This window comes from Protopterus annectens, chromosome 2.part0 (genome assembly GCF_019279795.1).
Source record: "Protopterus annectens isolate FY-2018-M chromosome 2.part0, PAN1.0, whole genome shotgun sequence".
Lineage (NCBI taxonomy): Eukaryota > Metazoa > Chordata > Ceratodontiformes > Protopteridae > Protopterus > Protopterus annectens.
In genome coordinates, this window is record NC_056728.1 from 1,158,068,621 (window position 1) to 1,158,096,361 (window position 27,741).

At 39.2% G+C, this 27,741-nt stretch overlaps 1 protein-coding gene across 1 annotated transcript in view; it reads left to right on the plus strand.

Moving 5' to 3' along the window:
• SEC31A (SEC31 homolog A, COPII coat complex component) overlaps nt 1-27,741 on the plus strand; it is a 1,704,034-nt gene that overhangs the window by 1,085,279 nt on the left and 591,014 nt on the right. The window contains exon 19 of the mRNA XM_044060384.1: nt 16,276-16,436. Within this exon, the coding sequence (XP_043916319.1) occupies nt 16,276-16,436 (161 nt within the window). The remainder of the gene's footprint in view (nt 1-16,275; nt 16,437-27,741) is intronic.

Below are 27,741 nucleotides of genomic sequence, written 5' to 3' on the forward strand. Positions count from 1 at the left end.
TCAGAAAAAGTTAATAATTGTATTTCTTGTGGGAAGCAAATACCTCATAAGGACTTTCATTAATACTGTATTCCTTGCCTAGGCCCTGACCACGATGTTGCTAATTGTCGGTTTTGTGCTAGATTTAACCAATGCACTATTAAGCGTCGGTATGATTTTGCATTTCACTATTTTGGCAGAAGATTTAACTATACAATGTCGTCGGATAGCCATCCAACTACCAGAATTCACAAGAAACGCAAAGCAAAGGACAGGCATCTGAGGTCCAAAACTGACGACGAGGCTTCTAAGCCAGTCGCTGGTTCTCAGTGAGGTGCCTTCGCAGCCCCTGATGACCACTACTTTAAACTCGCAGCCTGCTACCGACACCCACATGGAGTCGAGCAGGCCGCTGGAAGCTCAAGGTATTGGACCTTCGGAAACTATTCCCTCAGATGGGTCTGGAGCCGCTGAGCAGGCATCGGCTTCTGAGGGTGTTTTCAGACCTACTCAATTATATGTTAAAAAGACTTCGGCTTCAAAGGCAAAGACTAAAGCACCTTTAAAGACAAAGAAACAAGTACAACAGCCTCATGGACAGGCCTCCATGCCTAATAAACAGATGCTCAAATTGGCCGAAGACCTAATTACTTTGATCAAGGGTACGCATCCCCCTCCTGATAAAGAGGCCTTGGCAAGAGACAGAATATGCATCTTCAGATCAGGTTTCCATTTCATCTGATTCCTCTTCTGATCAGGAATACTCTCTTCCTCCCTATGAGGATTCTGATGCTGAAGAATATATCCCTTCAGCTTCTCCTCCTGAGGATTATTCTTTTGGGGAAACTTTACATATCATGAGGGAGCATTTACACTGGCACAACCAAGATTATTCAGAATGTAAGAAAAGGCTCAGAGCGTCCTTTTACTACCACAACACCGGCCCCTAGCTGTTCCACCTGTATTAGACATTGCAGATGATGTATTTTCAGATTCCAGTCTGACCCCTGACTCCTTACCTCCAGCTCGTGTTAAGCCGGACAGGTACTACAGAGTTCCTGACTCTCATAAATTCCTTTTCAAAAACCCTGCTGCTGACCCAGAAACTATCTCTCAGGGTCCCAAAGGGGTCAAGACTTCCACTGCAAAAAAACCCTACTCCCTCTACAGTGACAGGGATTCTAGGGCACTGGACAGATGGGGAAAAAAGATTTACACTTCTGCTACCTTGGCTATAAGGGCTTTAAATTGTCAGTTTCATATGCTCAAATATCAGCAATATATTATGTCACTGCTTAAACAGAAAATGTTGATAAATTCTGAATGTACAGAAAACAAAGAAATACAGGATTTATTGCATGCAGCTGAACAAGTTGGAAAGCATACTTTGCAATGTGGTTTTGATTCTCTGGAGGCCTCCTGTAGGGCTGCAGTTATGGGTTCTGTCATTAGGAGGCATGCTTGGTTAAAGGAACAAAATCTACCTGATCATGTTAAAGCAAAATTATTAGATGCTCCATTACAGCATGATACTTTGTTTGGTGTTAAAGCAGAAGAGGTGTTAAAGAAAATGGAGGACAAAGCTAAATCGATGCAAACAGTCAAGGATTTCTTACAGGTACAGCCATCAAGATTTACCAGACACTGGCCTACAAAGAATTGGTCCTTTCCAGTGACAGACAGGCCACAAAGGGGCAGATACAGATGCCCTAGAGGCAGATCCCAGCCCCAAGGTTCATACAGGGCTAAATAATGGGGTGCTTCTACCTCCAAAACTGGAGAAGACAAATCACAGCCATACAGGAAACAGTCCCAATGACTTCCCCCTGCCTGCGCCAAGCACTTATCTTCTGGCAGCACCTTTAGGGGAAAACTAGAATTTTTTCTCAAAATTGGCACACAATAACCCAGGACAAATGGGTCTTAAACAGAGTGTCACAAGGCTACAAGTTTCACTTCCATACCCTGCCAAGGGCAAACGGTTGGCCAGATCTGCCAAAACATCAATGGGCAGAGGCACAAAAACAAGTCTCATCCCTCATGGACATGAGGGCCATTCAACAAGTACCAGAGCAAGAGCAGGGACAAGGATTTTATTCAAGACTGTTCTTGGTACCCAGAAAAGGACAAAGCCTGGAGACCAGTACTGGACATATCTATTCTAAACACATATCTGGATATTCCAAATTCAAAATGTTGACTCTACAGCAGCTTCTGCCCATGCTTGGCTTGTGACTGTAGATCTAAAAGAGGCATACCTGCATGTCCCAATCAGACAAACATGCAGAAGATACCTCAGATTCAAAGCTGGCTCAATGCACTACCAATTCTCTGCACTGCCCTTTGGCTTATCTACTGTTCCCAGGGTCTTCACAAAGTGCCTGGCACCAGTAATTGCATACTGCAGACAAAGAAGAATACAGATATATCCTTACTTGGATGACTACTTCATTCAAGCAGAGAACAAGGACATTCTACTGCAGCATCTGGCATTTGTAAAGAGATTACTACCATGCCTAGGGTACACAGTCAACAAACAGAAATCAAAACTAGTACCCTCTCAAGAGATAATATTCCTGGGTGCAAGCTTAAATACAACTGCCCAGATGGCTTATCTCACACCAGACAAACAAAGGCAACTGACTACCTATTTCAAACTGTTGGCAATAAAGGCCCAGTTATCTGCAAGAAAAATTCTGCAGGCTTTGGGCTTCATGGCATCCTGCATTCTACTAATTCCATATGCAAGACTGCATATGAGGAAACTTCAGTGGTACCTAAGAAGTGTTTGGACTCAACATTGCCACAGCCTGGAAACAGTAGTTACTCTCATTCCCTGCCTGCAACAGGAGTTTCGATGGTGGGTGAAGGCCTGTCACCAGAACAAGGGACAGCCATCACTCTACCCCCCAGCCACACAGACTTTAACAACGGATGCATCGGATTATGCCTGGGGAGCCCACATGGCAGAAAGATGTATTCAAGACACATGGTCCGCAAACCAAATGCATCTACATATCAATCAAAAAGAGATGCTAGCTGTTCAAAATGCCCTGACAGCCTTTAAGGACCTACTTCATCCGGGACAACTACTGATAGACAATACCACGGTCATGTGGTTTATAAACAAGCAGGGAGGCACTCATTTGTACCCCCTTTGTAGACTAACCATGACTTTGTGGTACACAGCATTGACTTACCAAGTACATCTGCAGGCACAATTCCTGCCAGGAAAGATAAATACTCTGGCAGATGAACTAAGCAGAAACCTTATGGATCCCCACGAGTGGAAATTGGATCCTCAAGTCTTCAGCATGGTATCAAGGAAATGGGGATGCCCGGACATAGATCTTTTTGCCTCACCTCACAACTGCCAACTGAAAAAATTCCGCACAAGGACTTACACAGACAAGCATGGAAAGTGGATGCCCTGTCTTTCAGATGGAAAAACTTAACAGTATATGCCTTTCCTCCTCTGCCTCTCCTCCCCAAGGTACTCCTAAAGGTCAGACAGGAGAAGCCAAAAATGATACTGATTGCCCCAGACTGGCCACGCCAATACTGGTATCCAGTCCTAAGGAACTTGTCTCATTGCCCAGCCTGGACCTTACCTCAAGTGCCTCATCTACTGTCCCAGCAGAAAAATCAGATCCTGCACAGCCAACTCAAGACCTTAAGTCTGGCAGCATGGCAGATAATGTAGTCATAAAAAACACACCTCTCACCAAAGCGGTGATGGATGTCATTTTGGAGGCCAGGAGGCCTAGTACTAGAAAATCCTATGCTGGAAAATGGAAGAGATTCTGTGCTTGGAACCAGGCACAAGGAACTGATACAGCTGTACCAAATATTCCTCAGATTTTGCAATACTTGACTGAGATGCTGGACAAAGGCCTATCCTTTTCATCTATAAAAATTCATGCCTCTGTCATTTCTGCTCATTACAGTACAGAGCCACTAATCTTTTCTCATCCTTTATTAAGGCAGTACCTCAGAGGGGCAAAAAATTTAAGGCCTCCAAGGAGATCACCAATACCTGCATGGGACCTCAATTATGTCTTGGAAAAACTTATCCTACCTCCTTTTGAGCCAGCCGCTACAGCTGATATAACGTTTTTATCTTGGAAAACAGCTCTGCTCCTAGCATTAACTTCTGCAAGATGAGTCTCAGAACTACAGTCACTCATGGCTGTGGAACCTTTTATCATTTTTTATCCAGACAGGGTTTCTCTGAGAACAAACCCGACATTTATGCCTAAGGTAGTGTCCAGTGTGGCCCTTAACCAAACTATTCATCTGCCTACCTTTTATCCAAACCCACAGAATAAGGGGGAGAGAATTTTGCATTCTTTGGACATACACAGACAGTTACGCTTCTGTTTGAACAGAACCAAAGCTTTCAGAAAGACAGAGCAATTACTAGTGGCATACGCTGCAGGATCACAAAGAAAGGCTATCTCAAAACAGACTATTTCAAAGTGGGTAGGCATTCGTTTCTGCTATTCACAACATGGCAAGCCAGTACCTGAGGGCATCAGGCCACATTCAACCAGAGCAGCAGCCACTTCAGCAGCCTTCCTCAGGGGAGTACCAACCAAAGACATTTTAGAGGCTGCTACTTGGAGTTCAGTGCACACCTTCACAAAGCACTATCACTTACCACTCTACTCTAAATCCAGGGCAGGCTTTGCCACTGCAGTTCTGCAGGGCCTAATAGCCGCTCCTAATGCTATTTAGCTCTAGCCTCCCAACCTTAGCTTTGGGATTCAACCCAATTGTAATGACTACAACAGTGAAACACGAAGAACATAGTACAGTTGTGTATACTTACCATAAATGTAGATGTTCGAGTGTATTCACTGTTGCAGTCCAGGTTACCCACCCGCCATCCCCCATTTCTTTGCTGGAACTTATCTGTACTTCTCTATTCTATACAACCTTCTAGATGAAGGCAAAATATATACTTTGGTGCATGCATGTTTTATTGACATATTTTTAGCCTACCCTTTTGGGGGCACCTGACATCTGGGGCAAGAAAAACTGAAGAAAATGGCATCGGCTGCATCTTTTATACCCCTGGCGCACTGACATCAGGGAAGAGGTGACAGCAACCGACGCCGGACCTAGACTTTGGAATTCAGGCCGACTGAGGGTAGCCTGCCAGCAGGATAACCCAATTGTAATGACTGCAACAGTGAATACACTCGAACATCTACATTTATGGTAAGTGTACACAACTGTACTTTTTCTATACTTGGAAATATATTTATGTTTTTTCCACATTTCTTGCCTTCTCATCTGGTCCTTCACCTTATATTCTTTCTTTTGTTTTTTTAGCACATTCAGTTGCTGCCTGGTTTTTATCCACCTCTGGTTTGATTTCCAATCCTGCTTGACGTCTATATGCTTCTGCTAAATTATGCAGAGATGTCATCTTAGATTTATTCTCCTCATGTTTCAAAACTTTCACTACATTTGGATCTTGTGAGGTCAGTAAATATGTGTGAAGTCCCACGACTGCAGATCTATACATGTAATCAATTTCAAGGAGGCCCATCCCTCCTTCTGGACGGGGAATATGTAATCTTGGTTTACATTGATTTTTATAAATCATTTGGTGAGCATGAAGCATCCTTCTTGTTTTAATATCCAATCTATCCAACACTTTTTGGGGCCAATCAATCACTCCAAAACTATAAGTTAGGACAGGAAGAGCAAACTGATTTATAGCTTGGATCTTGTTCCTAGATGTCAGTGCTGTTTTCAGGATCAATTAAGTCTTCTAAAGTATTCCTTACTAAGCTTTATTCGCATTTGTTCATGTTTTATTGCTGATCCTTCATCAGTTCCCAAGTATTTATACACTCCCTCTTGCTCAAGCTCTTTTATATCACATTCTTGTCCCAAACTGATATTTTCCTGGTGCTGTAATTTTCCTTTCTTAAAGGTTGATTTTGCACATTTATCAAGACAGAATGACATTCCAATATCATCTAAAAAAGTTTTGACAACCTGCAGCTGTGCTTTCATTTCCTCATCTGATGAGCTATACAGTTTTAAATCATTGCCAAAGAGAAGATGACAAGTCATTAGACTTTGTTGTTTTCTAGAAGCCAAATTATAGCCATGACCTAAGCTGTTAAGTAAACAGCTTAATGGATTAATGGCAAGGCAAAATAGCAACGGTGACAGGGAGGCCCCCTGGAATTATCCCCCTTTGGATTTTCATCCCTGGGATAATAATTTGTCCTTTATCATGACTTAATTGCAAAGTGGTCTGCCACTGTTTCATGGTTACTGTAATATAATCAACCAGTGTAGGATGTACCTTATACATTTTTAACCACTCTTTTATACATAAATATGGGATACTATCAAATGCTTTTTTATAGTCCATCCATGCCATACTTAGATTCTTCCCTTTCTTACAATTCTTCACTGTAAATTTATTTAACAACAAATGATCCTTTGTTCCATATGACTTTCTTTTATTGCCCTTTTGTTCTATTGCCATAATTGAGTTTTCTTCTAAATGACTATAAACTCTGTCGGCGTCAATCCCCGTGTATAGTTTATACGTCGTCAGAAGACAAGTTATTGGTTTATAATTTTTGGGGTAGCTTGCAAGTTCACTCTTAAGTAAGAGCATTGTTTTTCCTGTTGTTAACCAGTGCGGTGTCTTTTCGGGGTGTGCATGTAAATAGTTCTTACTCATGGCTAGATCCTCGTGTGAAGCAGTTAATACTTTAAGCCAAAAGTTAGGTACTGCATCTGGGCCCGGGGTTTCCAATTAGAGGCTTTTCTCAACTTTGTTTCAATCTCTCTGGCTGTTATTTTATCCCATTGCATATCCTGTACTTTTAAACGTCTTATTCTTTCTTTTACTTCTATCCATTTAGCATCTTTATGTTGCACAGGATTTTCATAGATGCTTCTCCAAAATGTATCTACTTCCTCTTTTTTTGTCAGTCTATCAATTCCTTTTACCTTATTTCCCAATTCTCTATAAAACTTTTTTGGGTCATCAATAAATTGCTTATTGTGTGCTTTTCCCTTATATTGATCTTCGTATCTTCTGAGTCTTTCCGCCTGTTTTGAAGTTGTTAGTTTATCTCCAATAGTGCATAATAGATCCTGGTCTTTTCTAATACTGCGCACTGCTTTTATCACATATATCCTTCTTAATATTTTTGTTGATCTGTTCCCTATTCTATAATCTTCTAACAATGACACTTCTTGTGTTAACTGCTTTATAGTTTTCTCTATTCGATATTTCCATGATGGTGTTCGCTATTTCCCCCCTCCCCTTTTCCCTCACTACCCTATGTTCCTGTGGTAGAATTTTATCAGTTATTATTTTTGCAGCACAGTAATATATTCTGTTTACTTCTGTTATATCGCATGGATCTCTATGGACAGTCCTAATTACTGTGTTCATTTGTTTTATCAAGCTTCTGACTTTTGGGGGTTTATTAACCTTCTGCAGTCTATTTCTCTCATTGATCTTGCTATATCTGTCTTTGTCTATTAAATCAAGCAACTCTTCTCTTAACTCCTTTTCTTCCATACTGAGAGCACATTGTTTTCCATTTCCTGTGGGCATTCTGTAGAAAGTTCTATAACATCTTCTTGTGGCACATTCTCTTCAATTTCGTCCTTTGTCGTCTGTTGTTTTGTTATATGGAAACTCACTGGCCTGTCACTCCTCAACATTGACTGCATCAGTTTCCTGTTCCTTTCCTTCCTGTCTAGCTTCACATGAACTTTTATACTGGTTTCCTGTGGAAGGCTTCAAAATATCTTGATATGGCAGCTGACCTGTTCCTTCCTGTTCCACTGGTTTCCCCTTAATTTGGATACCTATTGCTGTATCCTGTTGTGGTGCTTTCTGCATTTGATTTTCTACACTGAATTTTTCTCTTTGCAGCTGTTCCATTACCTCAGTTTCTATTTCTTTGACTTCTCCATCACTAATCTCTTTTTCTACTTTTCCTTTTAGTCTTCTTATTTTTATATTGTAAAGTTTTCCATATCCGGATTCCTTTGCCTATGTTTTTCTTCAAATATCTTTGGTGCTTCTCTTTTTGTATTAGATTTGCTTTACTTGTCAGTATGTATATGGCTCTGATACTTCTTCCAGGGCTATGACCACTGATACTGTTTTAAGGAGGTTTGCTTGGCTGCATTTTCAGAACCTCTCAGATGATGTAAAAATTAGATTTTAAATTCTGTCTTGAATAGATATTTAGTGTTTGTCCCCCCTGCTGTAGAGGTGATCAAAAAGTGTGTTGAAAGTGGCAAGCTGATCCAGGGAAATTTCTAACATTTTTAGCTCTTCTTTTCCATATTGTCCAGGGGATTTTCTTTCTTTCCTTCCATTTTTGGCAGAAAAGAAAATAAACCATCTCAACACAAGTCAGATAAACAGATGTTTAAGGGAAGGGAGTTCCAAAAAGATGTCTCTAACCTCCTAAAGTTAATGACTATTCAAGAGACCTTGTGACTAACTCCTACCCTGGCCTCCTTTTTCTTCCAGAAAATCATAATCTCCATTTTTTTCTCTTTCACAGCAGCTGGCTTCAGACAAATGGGCACTGAATATCATTCATCAAGATTGCAGATGGCAGTTGGTGGAAATTCCTCCTTTCCAGGGGGTCATTCATCATCCTCCATATCATATTCTTATTTCCACCTGTCCTTTAGCGCATGTTGTCCCAAGGATTGGTAGAGCTAGTCCCTTCTTCCCAGATGGGAAGGATTTTTTTATTCAAGGATGTTCCTAGTGCCAAAGAAAGAAAATGCTTGGAGGCCACTTTTGGATATTTCTTTCCTAAACCTGTTTGTGACAGTGCCCCAATTCAAAATCAGCACTTCACAACCTGTTATGTCTTCTTCCTCTTTCAAGTTTCATGGTAACACTAGACTTAGAAGATGCTTATCACATCACTATTCATTCAGATTTCAGATATTTCTTAAAGTTTTGTATGTCTGAATCACATTATTATTTCTCTGCCTTAATGTTTGGATGGTCCACTGCACCAAGAGTGTTCACAAAGTGTTTAGCTCCAGTTATAACTCATTGCGGGCTACAGGGTGTCCACATTTTTCCATACTTAGATGACTTGCTTATCTTTACAGAGTCTTTTTCAAAGTGTCAGTAATCCCTCTCTTAGGTGAGAGATCTATTAAACAAGCTGAGATTCCAAGAGAACAGTCAAAAGTCTTTTTTGACTCACTTATACAGGATTGTAATCCCGGGATGTCATCTGGACACTTCAGTTCGAAGAGCTTTTCTTCTGAAGAATATATCCTTATTTAGATCTGTTTCTAAGGTGTTCCACTCAGACTTTGGTCACTGCGAGGGAATACCTCAAGATTTTAGGGTTTCATGGCATCTGTGATTCTTGTGATAGCCCTGGCAAGATTCATCATGAGAAAGATATAGTGGTATCCAAAATCTCTTTGGCCCCAGCATCAACAACCTTATTTTTTTTAAAATCCCAGTGCTAGGGCTTGTCCAAAGAGAAATTTTTTGGTGGAGACAAAAATATCTTTAAATCCAGGTCTCCCCTTGTCCCTCCCTGCTCTCAATCAGTCAGCCTTCACAGATGTTTTTGACTTTGGGGAGCAGTTTCTGGAGAGATAGAAGTGCATGGGTGTTGGAACACCAAGGACAGATTCAAGCACATACATATCTAGGAGATGATTGCCATGATCAAAGCACTCAACTCTCTGGACCATCTTTGGTTCCTGGGACCTTCAAATTGGTTTCAGACAATACCACAGTCTTGTGTTTTATTGATAAGCAAAGGGGGGACCAGGTTGTACTCCATTTGCAGACTAGCCATGTTAGCTTGAGGTATTGCTTCACAGCACAGTCCCACTGCAGGCATTCTACAATTCTCTCAGAGCAAAATTGTGTGGCAGACAAGCTGAGTTGGACCAAGGTAGACCCTTGTGAATGGAAACTAGATCAGGGTCTTCCTACATTTGATTCTAATGTACAGGGTTCCTCAAGTAGACCTTTTTGCCTCCTCTTTGAACAATCAACTGGCAATGGCAAGATTCTGTTCCAGGACTCTGTGCAAGAAGGTCTGGAAGACAGATGCCTTTTCTTTTCTTTTATCACCATTCCTGAACATTTTTCCTTTACCTCCCAAATGTAGTTAGCTATGGTGATTGACTCATGCAACTAAGGCTACTTCAGCAGTGATCAGTATGTAGTGCAGTTGTGTAAGATGAACTTATCATGACAATAGACATTTGAATGGTCACTGCTGCAGTAGCCACTGCCTCCATCCATTCCTCTTGTTTTTAGGTGTGTTTTTTTATGTCAGGGTATGGACCTTTACATGTTGTTGTTGTTAGCATAGTCCTTTCAGGGCTGAGCCTCCCTGTTTCTACTGGCAGGAAAGCTTTGAAGGGCTTTGCTCCCAAACCATTTAGTCAGCTCAGCTTGACAGTTTGGGCATGTGGAAGATGCCCTGAAACTTTGGAAGCTGGCTGGCCATTATATCCTTGGCAGGATATAACCTATAAGGCTAAAGCTACTGCAGCAGTAATCATTTGAACATCTACTGTTATGGTAAGTTCAGCTTATACAACTGTATTATCCTTTGCCCATGTTAATAAATGTTTGCCAACAGCTAAATGTCATCTTTGCTGGCCCACATCACTTTTTTCTATAAGCAGTTGAGAAACCGTTCTTCCATCCCTTTGAAGTCACATTCCTGTACATGTGTTGATGCTCCACCACACCCTCTCCCAGTTTATTGGACTTCTAGTATAAGACATCATTTTTGCTGCATATACTTTTTTTGGGGGGGGGGGTGCTCACTTTTACTGGACATTGCAGTCTGGAAGTGCAGTCCAAAGAGAGGCTAATCTTGGCAGACTTATCCTTTATTGTTGTCTATAACTGCACCCCCCCCCCCCCCAACTGCATTGCTCATGAAGCATTCGTTGAAGTAAGGACATCTCAGTTGGGACTGGTTTATTTACTTATTTTACTTTATGCTTTTTAACAGCTACAGCTGATCAGATAACTTGTTCCAGTAGAATATCTTCAGCTCCAACTCGGAGCAGAGGTAGGACAAAAATACAATGGAACACATTGAAAATACTGTAGTGAAAGCATTGTAACAAATCAGTGTAAACATCTTGAGATAAATACAACAGTGGTCTAATGGGGATGCTAGAGATGTAATTGTTTGGAGTATATTGTGTATCAGTTGTGTCAATGTAGACAGTTTTGCAGACTGTCTTCCATTTGAATACATCGTAACAAAGTCAAAGTCAGAAGAACCGAATACTCCATAAACCAAATCTCTGCTGGCACTTTCATAAAAATTGTTAACATTAAATAAAAGCATGATTTGGAGGTTGGGGCTGCCTGTCCCCCCACCCTCCGTTTAGCAGGAGGGTGTGCTTTTTGCACCCCTTAATAATTATAATCAATTAAGAGTTTTTTGCCCTTAAATTGACTTTTCTCAGTTTGGTGATCATTCCTTCCTACAGAGTTCTTTAGTTCTTTTACTACTTTCACAATAGCCAGAAGTATGTTTAAAGCAATAGTTTTTTATGTGCTATGTGCCATTTTCCACTAATCCTGTGGTGTGGTGACTGGTATTACTTAAAAAAAACCCAGAAGAATGCCACAGTTCATCCGTAAAGAGCCATCTTGCACATGCCTCACTTGCTTGTCTTAGTTTCAAAGAGATCAATATATTAGTTTTATAGGTACATACCATAACTGTAGAACTATGAGAGTGTCTGAGACAGAAAGTGTGCACATTCGTTCTGCTTTGTGGGTTATTGAGGCCTGAAGAAGTTTGGAACTTAATGTATCTTTCTTTGTTATGCTAGGATCATTCTGCCCAGATAAGTTAGACTGCCTTGAGGGTAAAACTCAGGAAGTGTGGGTTTGCCCCTCCTTTTATGGATTTTAAGTCCCCTTTGATAAAATTGGACCACCGGTGGGTCAGAGTGGGGCATTCATTGAAGCTGTTAGGAAAAGGTTAATTAAAGGGCTCCCTTTCATGAACCTTACTCAGTGTGGTAAGTGCGATACTGTTGAAACTGTAAACTTATAGTAGACCTTGTACAGTTAGGCTGCCCTGTTTTTTCTTGCTGAAAGCCGATCATGTAATCTTTATTCTGTCCCATCTGATGTACTCTTCTGTCATTGCCTCTGCCTCCCCCACCACTCTTTTTTTTACTCTATAAAACATTGTTTTGCAGTGCTTACTGCTGCAGTCAGTGTCAAGAAGCATAGTTGTTTGATGTGTCCTGGCCTACCCTGTTTTCATTCAGAAGGCAAGATTACTTCACTGTTTGGTAAAATTTTCATTCTGGTCCCACCTGATCCAGTCTTGCCAATGCCTTTCAAATCAGACATTTCAGTTGACTTCAGGTATTCCAGCATAACCTTTTTAAGATAGTCTCCCACTCTTTGCTATAGGCAAAAATCCTTCCCAGGCTCTCCTTTCAGATTATAGACTACATTACCTAAAAGATATCATTAACAACTTAACCCACTTCTATACTATCAGGACTTGCTTAATACTTGTATTCTTTATTTTGGAGTTTAGTAGATGCTTTAAATGTTTAAGAGCCACTAGACAGCAAGGGGCTGTCTTCCTGAGTGATCTGAGAGCTTTGGGAAGGTAAATTACTTGCCCTGTTTGAGATTTCGAGACTGACACTCAGATTTGCGGGATAGCATATTTTTAGTTGTGTGCCTTAATCCAGTCTGATTAACTGTGGGCAATATGTTTTTTTTTTTTTTTTTTTTTTTTTTGCCATAACTTAATTCCAATTTTTTTTTGCACGGTTTATTTATTGTATCTGCTGAGCAGCAGTCCACCACATTAGCCTTCACTCATTCATTCCATAAGTAGGGCAAGAGCTTGAGCCCATTTGCTCCGTGTACAAGGCTGGAATTCTGCCGTCTTGGGTTTTACTGTAGCCATTCAGTTTTTCCTGATTAGCTTTAGCCACTTCCCCCATGCAGGCTTTGGCAGCAGTCAGGAGGTGGGTGTGTAACTGTGCAGCCTGAGGGTATCACTCTCATGTGGGTAATGTAATCCCTTAGGGCGCCTTGCCCTGTGGTAGACTGCCAGCTTTCCTTTAGCTAATTCAGTTTCCACTGGAGGTATATTAATCAGGGACCTTTTCAGAGGTATGTTGCTTTCCTTCCCCGAAGAAGTGCTGAGTAGGGCAAATCTGTTCATTCCCCCAATCCCCAGCTGAATCCTCCTGCTCATGTCCTGTATTAGAATCCAGTTTATCTGATATGTATCCAGGGCTTTATCTGTCTGTGCCTCTTCATTCTCGTCTAAGTCCAGCTTAATTCCACAAGGAAGAGACAGTGTACTTTGAAACTGCTCTCTTTTGATTGGAATGTTTTTGATAGTTTGAAAATCTTCTATTTATAATCCAGTAGATATGCCTTTTTAGTACTGTAGCCTTTTAAGAAGTCATGTTCTAACTCAAGCAGAGTAGTTGCCATTACTGTACTAATTGTATGTCAAGACTGGCTGTATTAAATACCTCAAGGTTTTGTTTGGCACCAGTCCATCTTATGTGTGGTGCATGTTTCCTTTGTCATTTTGGTGATAAAGGCCACCTCTTTTGAAGCGTTTTATCTTTACTGATCTCCCAGTCGCTGGCCTTTAGCTGTTAATTAGTTTGCTGACCAGTTATTAAGCTTGTAAACAAGATACTTTTTCAGCCACAGCCTGGTTGTTGATGGTGAAGTGCTGTAAGGCAATTGTTTGACTGATGGAATAGTATGTGAAGCATTATAATGGGCTTGGGTGGACATGCTAAATATCACTGGGCTGCTAACGACATTGTATATGTTTGCATTTTTAATGGCCTGATGAGGGAGAAATAAAGCATGATACATGTGTTGGGGATATAAGCCAAATTTGTGAAATGAGTGGACTCAGAATGGATTTTTGAGACGTTTCCATTTTGAATGTGTACCTACTTGCTTGCAGAAAGGCAGCAGTCTCTTGAGAGAGGAAAAGTGGGAAGAGTGGAGTGGTGAAGGATGAGGAAAGGATAAAAGAAGGATTTAAGATGAAAGAAAGGATATCTAGCCTGCGTGGGGAAGGGTATACTGATCAGGAAAGTGGGTGTGTAGCCAGAAATGGAAAAGAAAAAAAAATTTAAGATAACAATGAGCAAAGAGGAATCAAAGAAAGGAATAAAAATACATTGAGAATTTTTTATATGGAAAGTATAATGTTTAAAGGGCTTGATTATCTGCACAATGATTGCAGGACTGAAAAAAATATTTTTAGTGAGTATCTAGCCATTCGGTACATGCAGTAAAAAAAAAAACTGTGTGTGACAACTATTAATACAGGAGAAGTCAAGGGAAAGAGGAAAATGCCAAAGGAGAAGCGAGCCTGGAAATGAAAGTTATAGTCTGTACTTTCAAAGATGTCCTTCAGCATAGACACTGGCAATATGTTGGCTGTTTTGATAAGAAGATGGAAGATCTGGAAAGGATTGGATTGAACAAAAAGTGGATGGGAATGGTGAATGAAAATTGTGAATGGTTGAAAGGGGACGTTATGATATGGGATGAGCAAATTAAGTTGCGAAGTTTTTGAAAACTTAATAATTAAAAAAAAGGAAAATAAATAAATAAATGCTATAGGTGTGATATGGGAGAAGCAGGTATTTAGCATTGGTGCAGCTGGATAGTAGAAAGTAAACATTTAGTTTTAAGAGCTTAAGCTTTTGGATGTCTCCCATACTTCGTCCATATGTTACACACAAGTTTTTTTTGTGTGTGATTTAGTTATGATGTATGTGTTTGTGAGTGGAATTGTAGTTTGTGAAGGGCTTGATGTCCAAATGATGGCAGTAACAATGGAAAGCCTAGCTGAAAATGTGCAGTGAAGAGGAGCAGCAGCCACTTCATCAGATAATTAAAAAATAATTTGCCTGAGCGTTAAATAAAAAGAAATATGGAAAATGTGAAATTTGGCTTGTGGCTTATTTGCTGGACTGTTGGAATTATGAGTATTATAAAGTTATTGCGACTGATGATATTGAGTTTCTGCAACTCTAGTGTGTTGCTGTCATACCAGTTATACAGTAGGTGGTTGAATCATGAAACAGAATTAAAGAATTAGATAATTAGCAGAACATGTGCCTGAACAGTTGGTTGCAGTAAAGGGTAAGGTCCCATAGAAAGAATCTGAGACTGATTGGGAGTGATGGAAAAAGAAATACCCGTCTGAAGTTTGTGAAAACTAAGATGGCACAGTGGACAGGCTTCATGACACCATTTTTGGAATTGAAAAACTGGATAGGTTTACATCGTATAAGAGACATTATATGGTAAGCCTAGAGTTATTTCTGTCCAATGTTCAATGACATTTTAGAAAAAGCAGATCCTGTGGACCTTATGGCAACCAGGGACAAAATTTACTGTAGTGGATTGGATAGTGCATGTGGACCACAATTTTAAGTTGTAACTTTGACCCGAACTGCAGTTATGGCTGCTGTAAAAGCATGCTAGGGATGTAAACTAAAATATAATTTTCCCCATTTGATTTTTGCTCCCATGCTTGCTGACTGTCTCCATCCATTTAGACATGCCTGTTCATTCCCCCAACCCAGGAATTTCACTGGATATCAGGATGAGAGATATCTGGAGGGCACCACCAATCAGGCAGCCATGAGGGTACTTTGAGTATCTGCTTACTTCCGCACATCCACTTGCATCACTGTGGATGCCTTGTGATAGAGGGCTTTGAGGATGTTGAATTGAACCACTTATATGTAAGCATCACAATATAATTTGTTAGTAAGAGAAATGTAGAATTGAAAGATTTGAGATAATAGGTAACAGTAGCATGAATATGAAAATAATAAGGAAATAATGCAGATATGTGGTAGATAAATAGTGATTTTCTTTCTTTCTTTTGTTAAGAAACACCCATTTGTGCAGTAATATAAAAAAGATAATGCAGTATGGCATAAAAAAATCTAAAGATGCAAGTCTGAGTCAATGCTGTATTCATAAAGGAGGATGCCCCTGCTAAGGAATAGTAAGCGAGTCATAATGCTGTTTGTTAATAGCACAAGAGTGTAGTATCAGGATGGACTGTGATAATTGTCAAAATGAGCTGTTTAGTTGAATAATCGAGTAAGTTTTGTAAATGTAGATTTTTTTGCAGTGACTTTTACATACATGTGTGTATTGTGATGTTTTAAGATTAGTAAAGATTTCCAAAAAGTTACATATAGATTTTGAAGTAAAAGAATTAACAGTTACATCTTGTTCTGTTTCTTTTTGCAACTGAAGTTGATCACGGCAGTAGTGTCCCAAGACTGGAAGGAAATTGTTCAGTCCTGTGATTTGCAGAACTGGCGAGAGGCACTGGCAGCTGTTCTGACTTACGCTAGACCTGATGAATTTTCTGCTCTTTGTGGTAAGAAACATGCTACTTTAAATTTGTTTGTGGTCATTTAGTATTTTCATGCTAGTTTAATAAGCTATATGCTTCAGTAGTTAACACATATAATGCTAACAAAAGCGGTCTTTAAGTGTCCCGAGTCAGAACATGGGAGGGTCTTATAGAGGTTTAGCATGCAAAGTTCCAGTGTAAGAATTATTTTGGCTTTGTCTGTTTAGGTAGTATCTCAGCCAACCATGTGTTGTCGCCCACTTGGTCAGTAGTATAAATTAAACAGCTTTACGAGCTTCTTTGGTAGAACAATCCTCTGGTTTTGTTTTTGTGGAATTCAGCCCCCATCTTCAGTAGAATGGATTGTTTAGGTTGCTGATTTTGAATATAGTGAGCACTGATGGTGGCACATCCATCAGGGTAGGCTGTTTGTGCAGAGAACATTTCATTCAGTCTATTTCAATTTGTCTTTGTTTTATCCTGACACCATGAGTGACTTCAATAATTTGCTTAGCTACTGGTGTTATTTCAAGCAGATCTAGTATTTGTCAGCCTGCGACGACATGATTGAGAGACCATGCTGCTTTGCCAGTGATGGTCTGCAGCTTTCGCCACAAGGTTTTCGAATACTGGCCAACCCCCATAGTGTTTTTTTAGGCAGTGATAAACCAACAGACTGACCAGCGTAACAAATTCTTCTAATGCCAAGCTGATGGTACTGTTGCTCAGTGCTAGGAGCCTTAACAAGAAACTGCACTCCCTGGAAGCTCTCCTCACCCTGGAGAATGCTGATGTCTATGCAGTTATAGCGATGTGGTTCAAGGCTGCAGAAAGCACCCCAGCAGTGCAAGACTGCAATGCTTATCACACATTCAGACCACCCTCTGAATATGAAAAAAAAATGAAAGGACTAGGTGTTTCCATTTACAAAAAAGCAATCACACTTCTAGATTGGTCAAGCAGGATGACTCGCTTGAGCTACTCTATGTCCAGCTTGACCATAGGCAAAATTCCTTACCATATCATCGTTAGCTTCAGGTCCTCAACCATGAGCCATGAAAACCACTCTGCATACCTGAAGGTGCTAGAATCACTTACCATTCATCCCAATATGCTACTCATGGGCAATTTTAACTACTCCTCCATAAACTGAGAAAGGCGACCACTAACGTGCAGACTCAGAGATTCCTGGACTTAGTCAATGCAAGTGCTCTGGAACAGCTGGTCTGCACTCCCACTAGGGGCTGAAATATCCTTGACATAGTACTCACCATCATGGGGGGGCATTGCCCCCCCCCCCAAAGCGTAATATCCAAATTGGGAAGATCAGATCATAAGTCGGCCTTCTTTGAAATAAATGTAATGGTAGAGCCCCCATCAAACCCTAAAACCTTAAACGAATTTTTCCAAGGCAAATTTCCTTCTGTTAAGTGATAGAATAGGTAATTTTAGTGCTTCCCCCAACTCCAAAAACACAGAGGTGTATGCAGAAGTATATATGAATGGCCCTGTGCAACCTCTTAAACAACTGCATAGAAATGGCAGTACCTGACTGAAATAAACCCAGATCTAGCCAGAAAAACAAGTCATCATAAATAGACTGTACAACATAAGGAAGAAATTCATGTTTAGAAGTAAGTGGAAAGGGTGCACAGCAGAGAAATAAAATCCCTTTTTAGTTTCAACAGGCAAATCAAGGCACTAATTAAGTATTCAGAAGGTAAATACGAGACTAAAATAGCAAATTATAATCCCAAAGCATTTTAGTTATGGCCTAACTCGTAAGAGAAATGCTCGACAATGTGCATAGTAGGCTGTAAATAGCAGTACCTATACTCAGCTAGAAGAAATAAACTTGCTGACAAAGAAATTCAGCCCAAATTTCACCCCCACATCACCTCCAGTCGTTCCCCATGAAATAATTGCTACCATTCCTTTGCCTGTTATAAAAGTACATGTCAACACTATGCTCTCTAAAGCTAGAAACGTGACAGTAATGGCCCCTGATGGAATCTCAGGGTGCCTTTTAAATAGTTTGAAACATGACCAAGCAGACCCACTCTGATCTCTATTTATCCACAGTCTCCAGACAGGCTCTGTCCCAGTAGTGTGGAGGACAGCAATAGTCATCCTTCTGCACAAGGGGCATGGCATCAACTGACCCAAGAAACTACCAACCCATGAGTCGTACTAGCCTCGTATGCATGGCTGTGGAAAGGGTAATCATGGGCCTGATTAACAACGACATAGGAAATCTCTAGACTTTAGATCCAACCCAGTTCAGCTTCGTCAAGAGCAGGTCCTGCCTGCTCAATCTGATGGACTTCTTTGAGAAGGTCACCAAGGCTACAGATGAGGTAAGACGGTGTATACCACCTACCTTGACCTGACCAAGGCATTTGGCACAATACCCCACTTGGGTATTATAGATAAACTCACAAAAGTGGGCATAAACCTCTATGGCACCAGATGGTAGCCAAATGGATCACAGATAGGTTGGACACGCTAGAGAGGGGTAATCCACATCCAGCAGCAAGCCAGTCATCAGTTGAGTATCACAGGGCTCAGTGCTGGCCCCCTTCTGTTTGGGATATAATTCTCAGATGTCAAGGCAAATGTGTAGATGGACTGTGGCTGACCAAATTTGATGATGAGTGCAAGTTGAGGGTGATCATTGACTTCCCAAATGATGATGATATCCTACAGAAAGGTCTGACACAGACTAATGATTGGTGTCAGAGTCATGGCCTCAAACTAAGTGCGAAGAAGTGCATAATAATACCCTTTGGGAAATCAACCCCCCCCCCCCCCGCCAGTTACAACATTGATAGCACCCCCGTAGGTACTCTAATAATAGTCTCAACTTTGACCACCATGTGTCTGCGGTGGTGAGGAAATACTTCTATGTAGCTCAACTTATAAGTAAGGGAATGGCATCCAGATCTAAGGATGTCTTAGTGCCACTATAGTCAGCCCTCATCAGAAAAATAATAGAGTACAATGCACACTTTGGCATGTACCTCGCCAGGCACCTGCAACAGTTGGAACATCCTCAGAGGTTTCTTACCAAATAAAATACAGGGGTATAACCAACATGTCATATGCAGATCAATTTAAAAACCCCTATCACTGTATTCAGTGTCCTACCAATTACCGAGAGAGTGATCTGTGACTGATCTACAAGGTAGTCTGTGATCCACCCTAATAATAATGTTGCATATTCACAAAACTAACTGCACGAGGGTTACCTGATCTCTAACATGAATAGATCATGCTGGAGAGACAGATGTGTCCCAGGGAGGGGGGTCCTAAACGAAAGACCAGCACTGTTAGCGTTTTTAGTAGAATCTAAAACAGGAGCTGCTGTTAAGAAAGGAATAATTAGTAGAGTATGTAAAATTTTGCATAACTATAAGAATCAATCAGAGGAGGTTAGAAAGGATTGGAAAGAGGGACTGGATAAGCAGTTCACAAAGAAACAATGGAAGGATATATGTATGTCTCCCAGATATGCAACAAAATCTAGAAGAAATAGGATTTTTGCTTGTAAATGTTTACATAGACATTTTTATACCCCAAGTAGACTCCAGAGAATTTTTCCTTGAGTAGAAAGCAAATGTTGGAGGTGTGACAGGGAAGAAAGAGGTAATTGGGAACATATTTTCTGGGAGTGTAGTGAGTTGTCAGACTTTAAGGATTCCCTGCAGTATGCACTGTCGGAAATGCTGTCTGGGCAGATTGGTGTAATGAGGGTGATGACTTTTCTGAGCTACAGTACAGAATTGGAATTGCCTAGACATGGTAAGGCCTTGCTGTCTCTAATTGTGGTGGCTGCGAAAAAAGCAATTACTAGAAAATGGGAATCAAAATCTAAACCAACTGTATTAGAAGTGAAAAAAATAGTAGTTAATTTTGGTAAGCTTTTTCTCTGAGTAATGTAGATGATGCACCTTGTCCAGACAGACACTGCTGTAAGGTATAGTCACTCTTGTTGATAATTCCTCATCTTTTGACCATTGTCTCCGATGTAGTCTAGAAAGCCTTCTATCTGGCTTATTTAAATTTGTAAAAGCATCTCCGCTAAATCCAAACAAGTCTTAATCCCCTTCTACTCGTATTTCATCAGACTCATTATAGAATATGATGCCCCTTTTGGCTTGTGTTTTTCTAAACATATCACTCACTTGATGGACCTCAGAGCTTCCTAACTAAAAAAGATCAATGGCTTCATTAGTCTCTGTCAACATGACAGTCAGCCATATCTCTTTACTCATTTCCTTATAGACTTCTCCATGGGGAGCTCTGCCTAGCCTTTTAAGCCATGAAAGCTGCGACCTTCTGTGAACGTTTGTCCTTTTATAGAATGTTGGCAATATCACTAACTTGATAGAGAATGGTGACATCATGCTTGTAGTTAGTTGTTTATTGGCTTAGGGTTTAGTGTGAGTTTTTAAACTGTGAGACTGAGTTTTTTACTCAGTCTGAAGAAGCTGATTCACTTGTTTCAGTGAAAGCGCTAACTTTCAATAAAGTGTCGAAGGATCCATTGCCTGCTCGTTTTTCTTTTTTCATTTCCTTTTATAGAATAACAGATACTTAAATGCCTGGTTAAAGAAACTAAACCTTCATCAGCAGGTAAGTAAGACATGTTGGAGTGCTAGATTTTGTACCCCAATATATCCCCCACTTCTGGATCAAATGTTTGCTACATGTCAAGCAGAGTGGCACCCTTGCACTTTCAAGGTAAACCTAGAGTGTTGGATTGGCAACCTCAGATTCTCCCTTGATTTGTGTTGTATTGCCCTCCTTGAGACTTTATTGACCTTTTGAATATGGGTTATTGGCTAGGATTGTGATGGTCTGCTTGACTGATAGGCCTTTGTACTTGCCTACAAACCTAGGAATCTGTTTCAGTACAGTGCAAGGAACCCATTGAAACAGAAGTGGCATATTTTTTGTGTATGACTGGCTTCATTCTGTGTATAGAGCAGAGAGCTGTAAACTTTTGCAGTTACCTGTGAAGGCTTAGGAAGGTAAATAGAAAAGAAAAACAACTCCTTTTCCAGATTCTTGTAATGAAGTAGAGAATTTGTGTCGTGTAGCCTCTTACTGTCCTACTTCTTAGGATTCTTGTTCTTAGGATGATGAAGAGAATATTTCCTCCCAGTCAAGAGGTTCTCTCATAGAAGATATTTTCCTCATTGGAAGGATTAATTTTTGTAGGAATATGTTTTATTTGGCTAGTGGGTAATCTTGCATCTCTAGGGGAAAAAAGTGATACAATCAGTGAGAGATATTGGGTCTTAGAAATGCAAAACGGTCAATTTATTTGCTTTACTACATCTTCAATGGATGTTTTTTAAAGAGTGTTGGTCTTTGTCTATATTCATAGTCTCCCGCACCCAAAAGGCTGATGGAATGAGTAAATCTCCAGTAAATCAAAATAATTTATATATTCCTGTTTGTTAGCATCAAAACAAAGTAGGAAAGCTATTCCCTTGGCATCCTTACCATTTAATAAGGCTTTTTATGTCTTCTTTCGGCTTTTCCCGGTTAGGGGTCGCCACAGCGGAACTCCGGTCCGCTAGTGATTGGCAGTGGATTTTTGAGGTGCCGGCCTGACGCCCAACCTTCAGAGAAGGCACACCCATTCACGCACGCACCTACCTGCATGTCTTTATACGTCACTCGACCGCAGGGAGGACATGCAGACTCCGCACAGGGGGGTGCTCCGGCCGGGGGTCGAATGGGAGAGCCTCTTGCTGTGAGGTGACAATGCTAACCACTGCACCACCGCGGCCCATTCTAGCTTTTTATGTAAATACTGTAAAAAGGTTTATACAGCTAGTGCCTTGGTTGCTTGACCTCTAAACTATTTGTCATATGTGGTTTCCTGTCTGTGTTATATTGTGAAACATGTTGAGGAAAATCTACATTGTATTTCTAACAGCAGTGTTTCTAACAGAGTAAAAAAGGTAGTAGCTGTAGTAGGCAGGCTTTCAGTTCACATTTGATAATGTGCATGTGATGCTGTAGATGCTTTCACAAGAGCCTTTGTATCAAGAGAGGACAAGACTGGCTTAGAACAAGGTCTTAAAATGAGAAAGTTAAGTCAAACCATTTTAATAATCCAACTCAAGAAACCTTTGGTCAAGCAATAGCAGGTGATATTGTTTTCATAGCAGAGAAAGGCAAAATAAGGTATTTTTCTATTTCATTCATTGCATTAAACAAACCCTTTAACTGATGGATTATCTTCTAATAAAAAAAAGCAATTTAGAAGGTCCTTTTAGTTAGAAATCAGAGTTTTTACTGCAAACTATTTCTAGTCCCATAAAAGGACAAAATTGCAAGATGAGTTCTAGATAAATCAGATCTTAAGTTTCTCTTGTAAGATTTTGCTTCTTTTCAGTGAGTAGAACTTTTTACATGGTAACTTTGAACATTGAAGATGCATGCATTTATGTTTTAGTGGTCCAGGATTGTTCTAGATAGTCCCTGGAATAACTTAACTATAACAAATACCCCCTCCACCCAGTCTCTGTAACCTTTTTAGGGACAGAGTTATTATTAATGAGCCTTTCTAACGGAGGACAAGTGAATGGAGATTTCTTTCTTTCCTAATGCAGTTATCTCAACAACAGTTCCTAAAAGCCTTAGCCTGCGTGTCTTGTTCTATTCCCCTTGTATATCAGGCTAGAGTACATACGAGAAAAACTGAGTGGCATCCCAGCGAGCTTTGGATATGATTATTTCTGCGCCATGGGACGTGTAGAGGCAGTTCCTATGATGGACCGATGTGGAGAATGTATCCATAGAAATGATGTTTCTTTTTTCATTCAGAATATCAGCATCTGAATATAGAGTTTTTGGAAGCGCAAAGTAGTCCAGTCAGAAGGCAATTCACTTAGTAGGTGAAAGCAGTCTACAGAACCCTAATAGCTTTCTAGGACTTATTTTCATCTGGGTTGTCTTCAGTTTATTGCATTGTCAGTCATAGAGTGGTAAGGAGGCACCAGATCTTTTCATAGTTTGAATTTGGGAATGAGCTTTGCAGTACAATCTGCATTTCTTGGTGACTTGTGTTCCAAGTTTACAGAATCAGCATGTGTGCTTGAGCAGAAAAATAATCTTGAGTCATGAATGGAAGATGGACCCAGTGATTTTTCAGCCATTTGCACAGATGTGTGTGTGTGAGAAGGGGGGTCCTTGTCACTGACATTTCACCAGCCACCTTCTGCTCTCTTAAACTTCATAAGACAGTTTGGAAAAAACTCCTTTCCATGGACTACAGGTTTAATGCATGGCTTTTTTTTCTTTTCTTTTAGTTCAGAAAGTTCACCTGAAGGCAAAACAAGAAAAAGCAAATCTTATAATAAAAATAGTTTTCTCTTGACTAAGATAGCAATTACATCTGCTAATGAGCTTGACATTTCCATCATAGTCACTACCTCTACAAAGTATTTACTGACTCAACAAGAGGGAATTGTACTTCATCCCTATCAGACAATTTTGGGCCCATCAGCCTGAAGAATAGAATTTCTTCATGCTGTGCATTCCGCCACAGCTAATGCTGGATGTGGAGTGACAGTACAGTTTGTGCATGAAGGCAGTACTTAACATTGCTGATCCACTTTTACATTCTGCATTGTTGTTCTTCCTGTAGTAAACCTAAATCTCTACTGCATTTCAGAGTCGGGCAGGAAAATAAAGCACACCCTCTTCCTAAGAGAAGGAGAGTTTTTTTTTTTTTTTTTTAAACAAGAAACGTGTTTATTGAGTTATCACTTATGACATAGGCAATCATACACTTATATAAATTAATACAAACCATATCAATATATTTTCAGTTGCAGATATTATACATCACTCATAATCTCTACAGTCATTGTCAGTCGACTGTTCTTGCCTTCCCTTAAACCTCATTTCTCCTCCAAAACGTTATTCTACATGTGTTGCCCACAGTTCACATTTTTTAACGTAACTTACTCCTACCCTGTTCTAAAAATCCCACTTCCAGTTCTGTAATCTGTGCTACTATATTCAGTACTTCTAGTACAGTTGGTTTAGACTTTGATTCCCATTTTCTAGTAATTGCTTTTTTGGCAGTCACCAGAGTAAAGCTCAGCAAGGCCTTATAATGCCTAGGCAATTCCATTCCGTGTCACAGCTCAAAAAATAATTTCTTTAGATACACCAATTTGCTCACCCAGTATTTCTGACAGAATAGACTGCAGGGAATTTTTAAATTCTGCCAACTCATTACACTACCGGGTGGCCTAATGGTTAAGGTGTTTGCCTTACAAACACAAGGTGCAGGGTTTGAGTCCCACAAGGGATAATTGGCTAGGCTTAAAATGGCTCGCAAGGGCAGTTAGCTTAGTACTAATCTATGAACCTATGAACCTATGAATATAGAGATAAAACAACTAGAATTGAGATCTTTAGAAAAAGGTAGGAGCAAACTACATAGGAAAAATGGGTATTGTGAGAACAATAACATGCAGGGGGAGGAATGAGGTTTAAAAGAAGGCAGGGCTTAAATGTCCTATGTAATGCTTGACTGAAAACAATTGGGTAGATTATATGTGATGTATAATGTTTATAACTGGGAGTGTGTCAGTATAGTTTGTGATATACAATGCTTGCAACTAGGATTGTGTCACTTTGATTTGTTTTCATTTATATAAATGTATGATTGCTTATGTCATAAGTGATGGTTTAACAAAGATGTTTCATGTTAAAAAAAAAAAAAAGGGTGCAGGAATTGAATAATTTATGTAATGCTGCTTAGATTATATGATATATAGCAATATATGTGATGCATAATGTTAATTATAACTTGTTAATACAGTTTGATTGCTTTTATGTTACAAGCATTGAATAAACAAAAAAAAAAAAAGATACGTGTCCCTGAGACTGAATCTGCGATTCAGGTATTACATTAGGTATAGGAACATTGAATAGGAGTAGTAAGTTAGAAATATGACAGTTATCAGACCATAACGCATTTACAAAATATCTGAAGTCTTTCCAGTATTGAACAACATTTCTACATTCAACGAACATGTGAACTCAGTTGGCCTCTAGTAATTCATCACATTTCCAACATTTACTTTCACTGTTTTTGAGTATAAGATTTATTTTATGTGGAGTATAGAAACTCCTATTCATAAATTTCCAAGTATACAATCACCATTATAATGAAAAATAGGTACCATATGTAGAATTCAATAACAATTTTTTTTGATTCATCAGATATTTGTTCTCCATTAATCTTTGCATAGTAATTCCAAAAGTCTGAGTCAACCTTTAGCGTGTCTTCTCTTAGCATCTTATAGATAGGTGAGATACTTAATTTTTGGTTATCTGTCTTTTCAAGACACGTAATAAAAAGCTGAATCAAACTACATATAGATTCAGTCTGTAGGTTGATTGATACTTATTTTGTTTTTTATAAACTGCCATAATGAGTGTATAAACAACTGTCTTGGCTGTTCTCAAAACTACATAAAAGAGAGTTTAGTGGTTTAAAACTCTTATTTTCAATAAACATTTGCCAGAATATCGTTATTTTCCTTTAATTTTTGTATCACATTGATGTTGAAAGAATCTAGGCAATCAGGGGAGTATGCTATAGGGAATATAAGAAATAGAAATTGTTTAATGCTGTAATTACAATCAATTATATTTTTAAAGTTATTAAATATTTGATTAATGCCATAAGAAAAATGATCAAACTTCTTATTAAATAAACAAAATTTGCGTAAAAGCCAGTGAGCTCTACTTATTCCATATTGTTCCTTAAATTGATTTTCTATAGTTCTGATATCAGTTACATGAATCTCATGTATTGTTTTCCAGCCAGATATATAGGTAGGTGTGATCCTATGTAATATTGCATTAATTATAACTGATTTGGAATAAAGATCTAAGCTAAGGAATGCTGTCCCATTACTGTTCCAAGCTCTAATGTGCCATTTATATGCAATCCTAAGTTTTAAGGGGAACCATAAAAAATTTAGCAGCATGGAATCTAATTTTTTAAATAAGTTTTTGGGAGGGGGTAGTGTCAATGACTGTATATAAAAAAAACTTTTAGGTAAAATTATTTTAATTAAAGAGGGCCTATCCTCCATTGTGAAGAACATTTTATTCCATCTCTTGATTAGTTCACTAATGGTGTTTTTTAAATTATTATAGTTTAGTTTAACAGTCTCTTTCCATGTACTCTTTATACTGACACCCAAATATTTTAATACATCATTCTACCAATTAAACAGGCTATTCTCTCTTAGGTTTTTCTTGAACTTTTTATTAATTAGTAATGTTTTGGATTTATTATGATTAAATTTAAGCTCTGAAATTCTTTCAAACTTGCTTAAGGTATTTATAACATCATGCAAAGAACCATCATTATCGCCCAACGTTAGCATATCATCAGCAAATAATTGCATCTTAGGACAATAGTCCTTATTAATTTGAAAGCCTTTTATATTTTGTTTGTTTCTGATATATGTAGCAAAAGGTTCCATTGAAAGAGCAAACAATAATTGTGACAAAGGACAACCTTATCTAGTTCCCTTGTAGATTTCTAGTGGTGAGGATAGACATGATCCAATTTTCACATAAGCTTGTGCCCCGCTATAAATTTTCATTAATAAGTTGACAAAATCTGAGGAGAATTCAAAACCAATCAGAATTCTTGTAGATAAGACCAGCTAATAGACTCAAAAGCCTTTTCTATGTCTAGGCTGATCATAGTTGTTTTTTGTATTTACATGCTATGTCTATTAATGGTCATAATTTAATAATGTTATCTTGCACTTTTCTATGAAGAATGAACCCTGTCTGATCATTATGTATTAGATTAGGTAATATTTTCTTTATCCTATTAGCTAATATTGTCATGAAAAGTTTGTAATCCGTATTTAGCAATGAAATTGGCCTATATGAATCACAAGATTTGGGGTCCTTACCTTGTTTTAATATGGGGTAGATAATTGAGTATTTCCACGATGGGGGTGTTGTACATTTTTGCTTAACCGTAGTAAAGGCACTCATCATTTTCTTTATTATATATTCAGGAAAAATCTTATATAGTTCAGGAATTATTCCATCCAGTCCTGGAGCTTTATTATCTTTTAAATTTTTTATTTGCTTTTTCACTTCTGGTAGTGTTGTTTATTTAATGTTATTTTGTTGCATTGACACCTTAGTAGTTATATTTTCTTGAATAAAAGTATTTATTACATTATCTGTCTCCAAAAGTGGTGTGCTATTATTTATAGTAGTTTTTGAACACTTCTAATATGCCCATTAAGTTAGA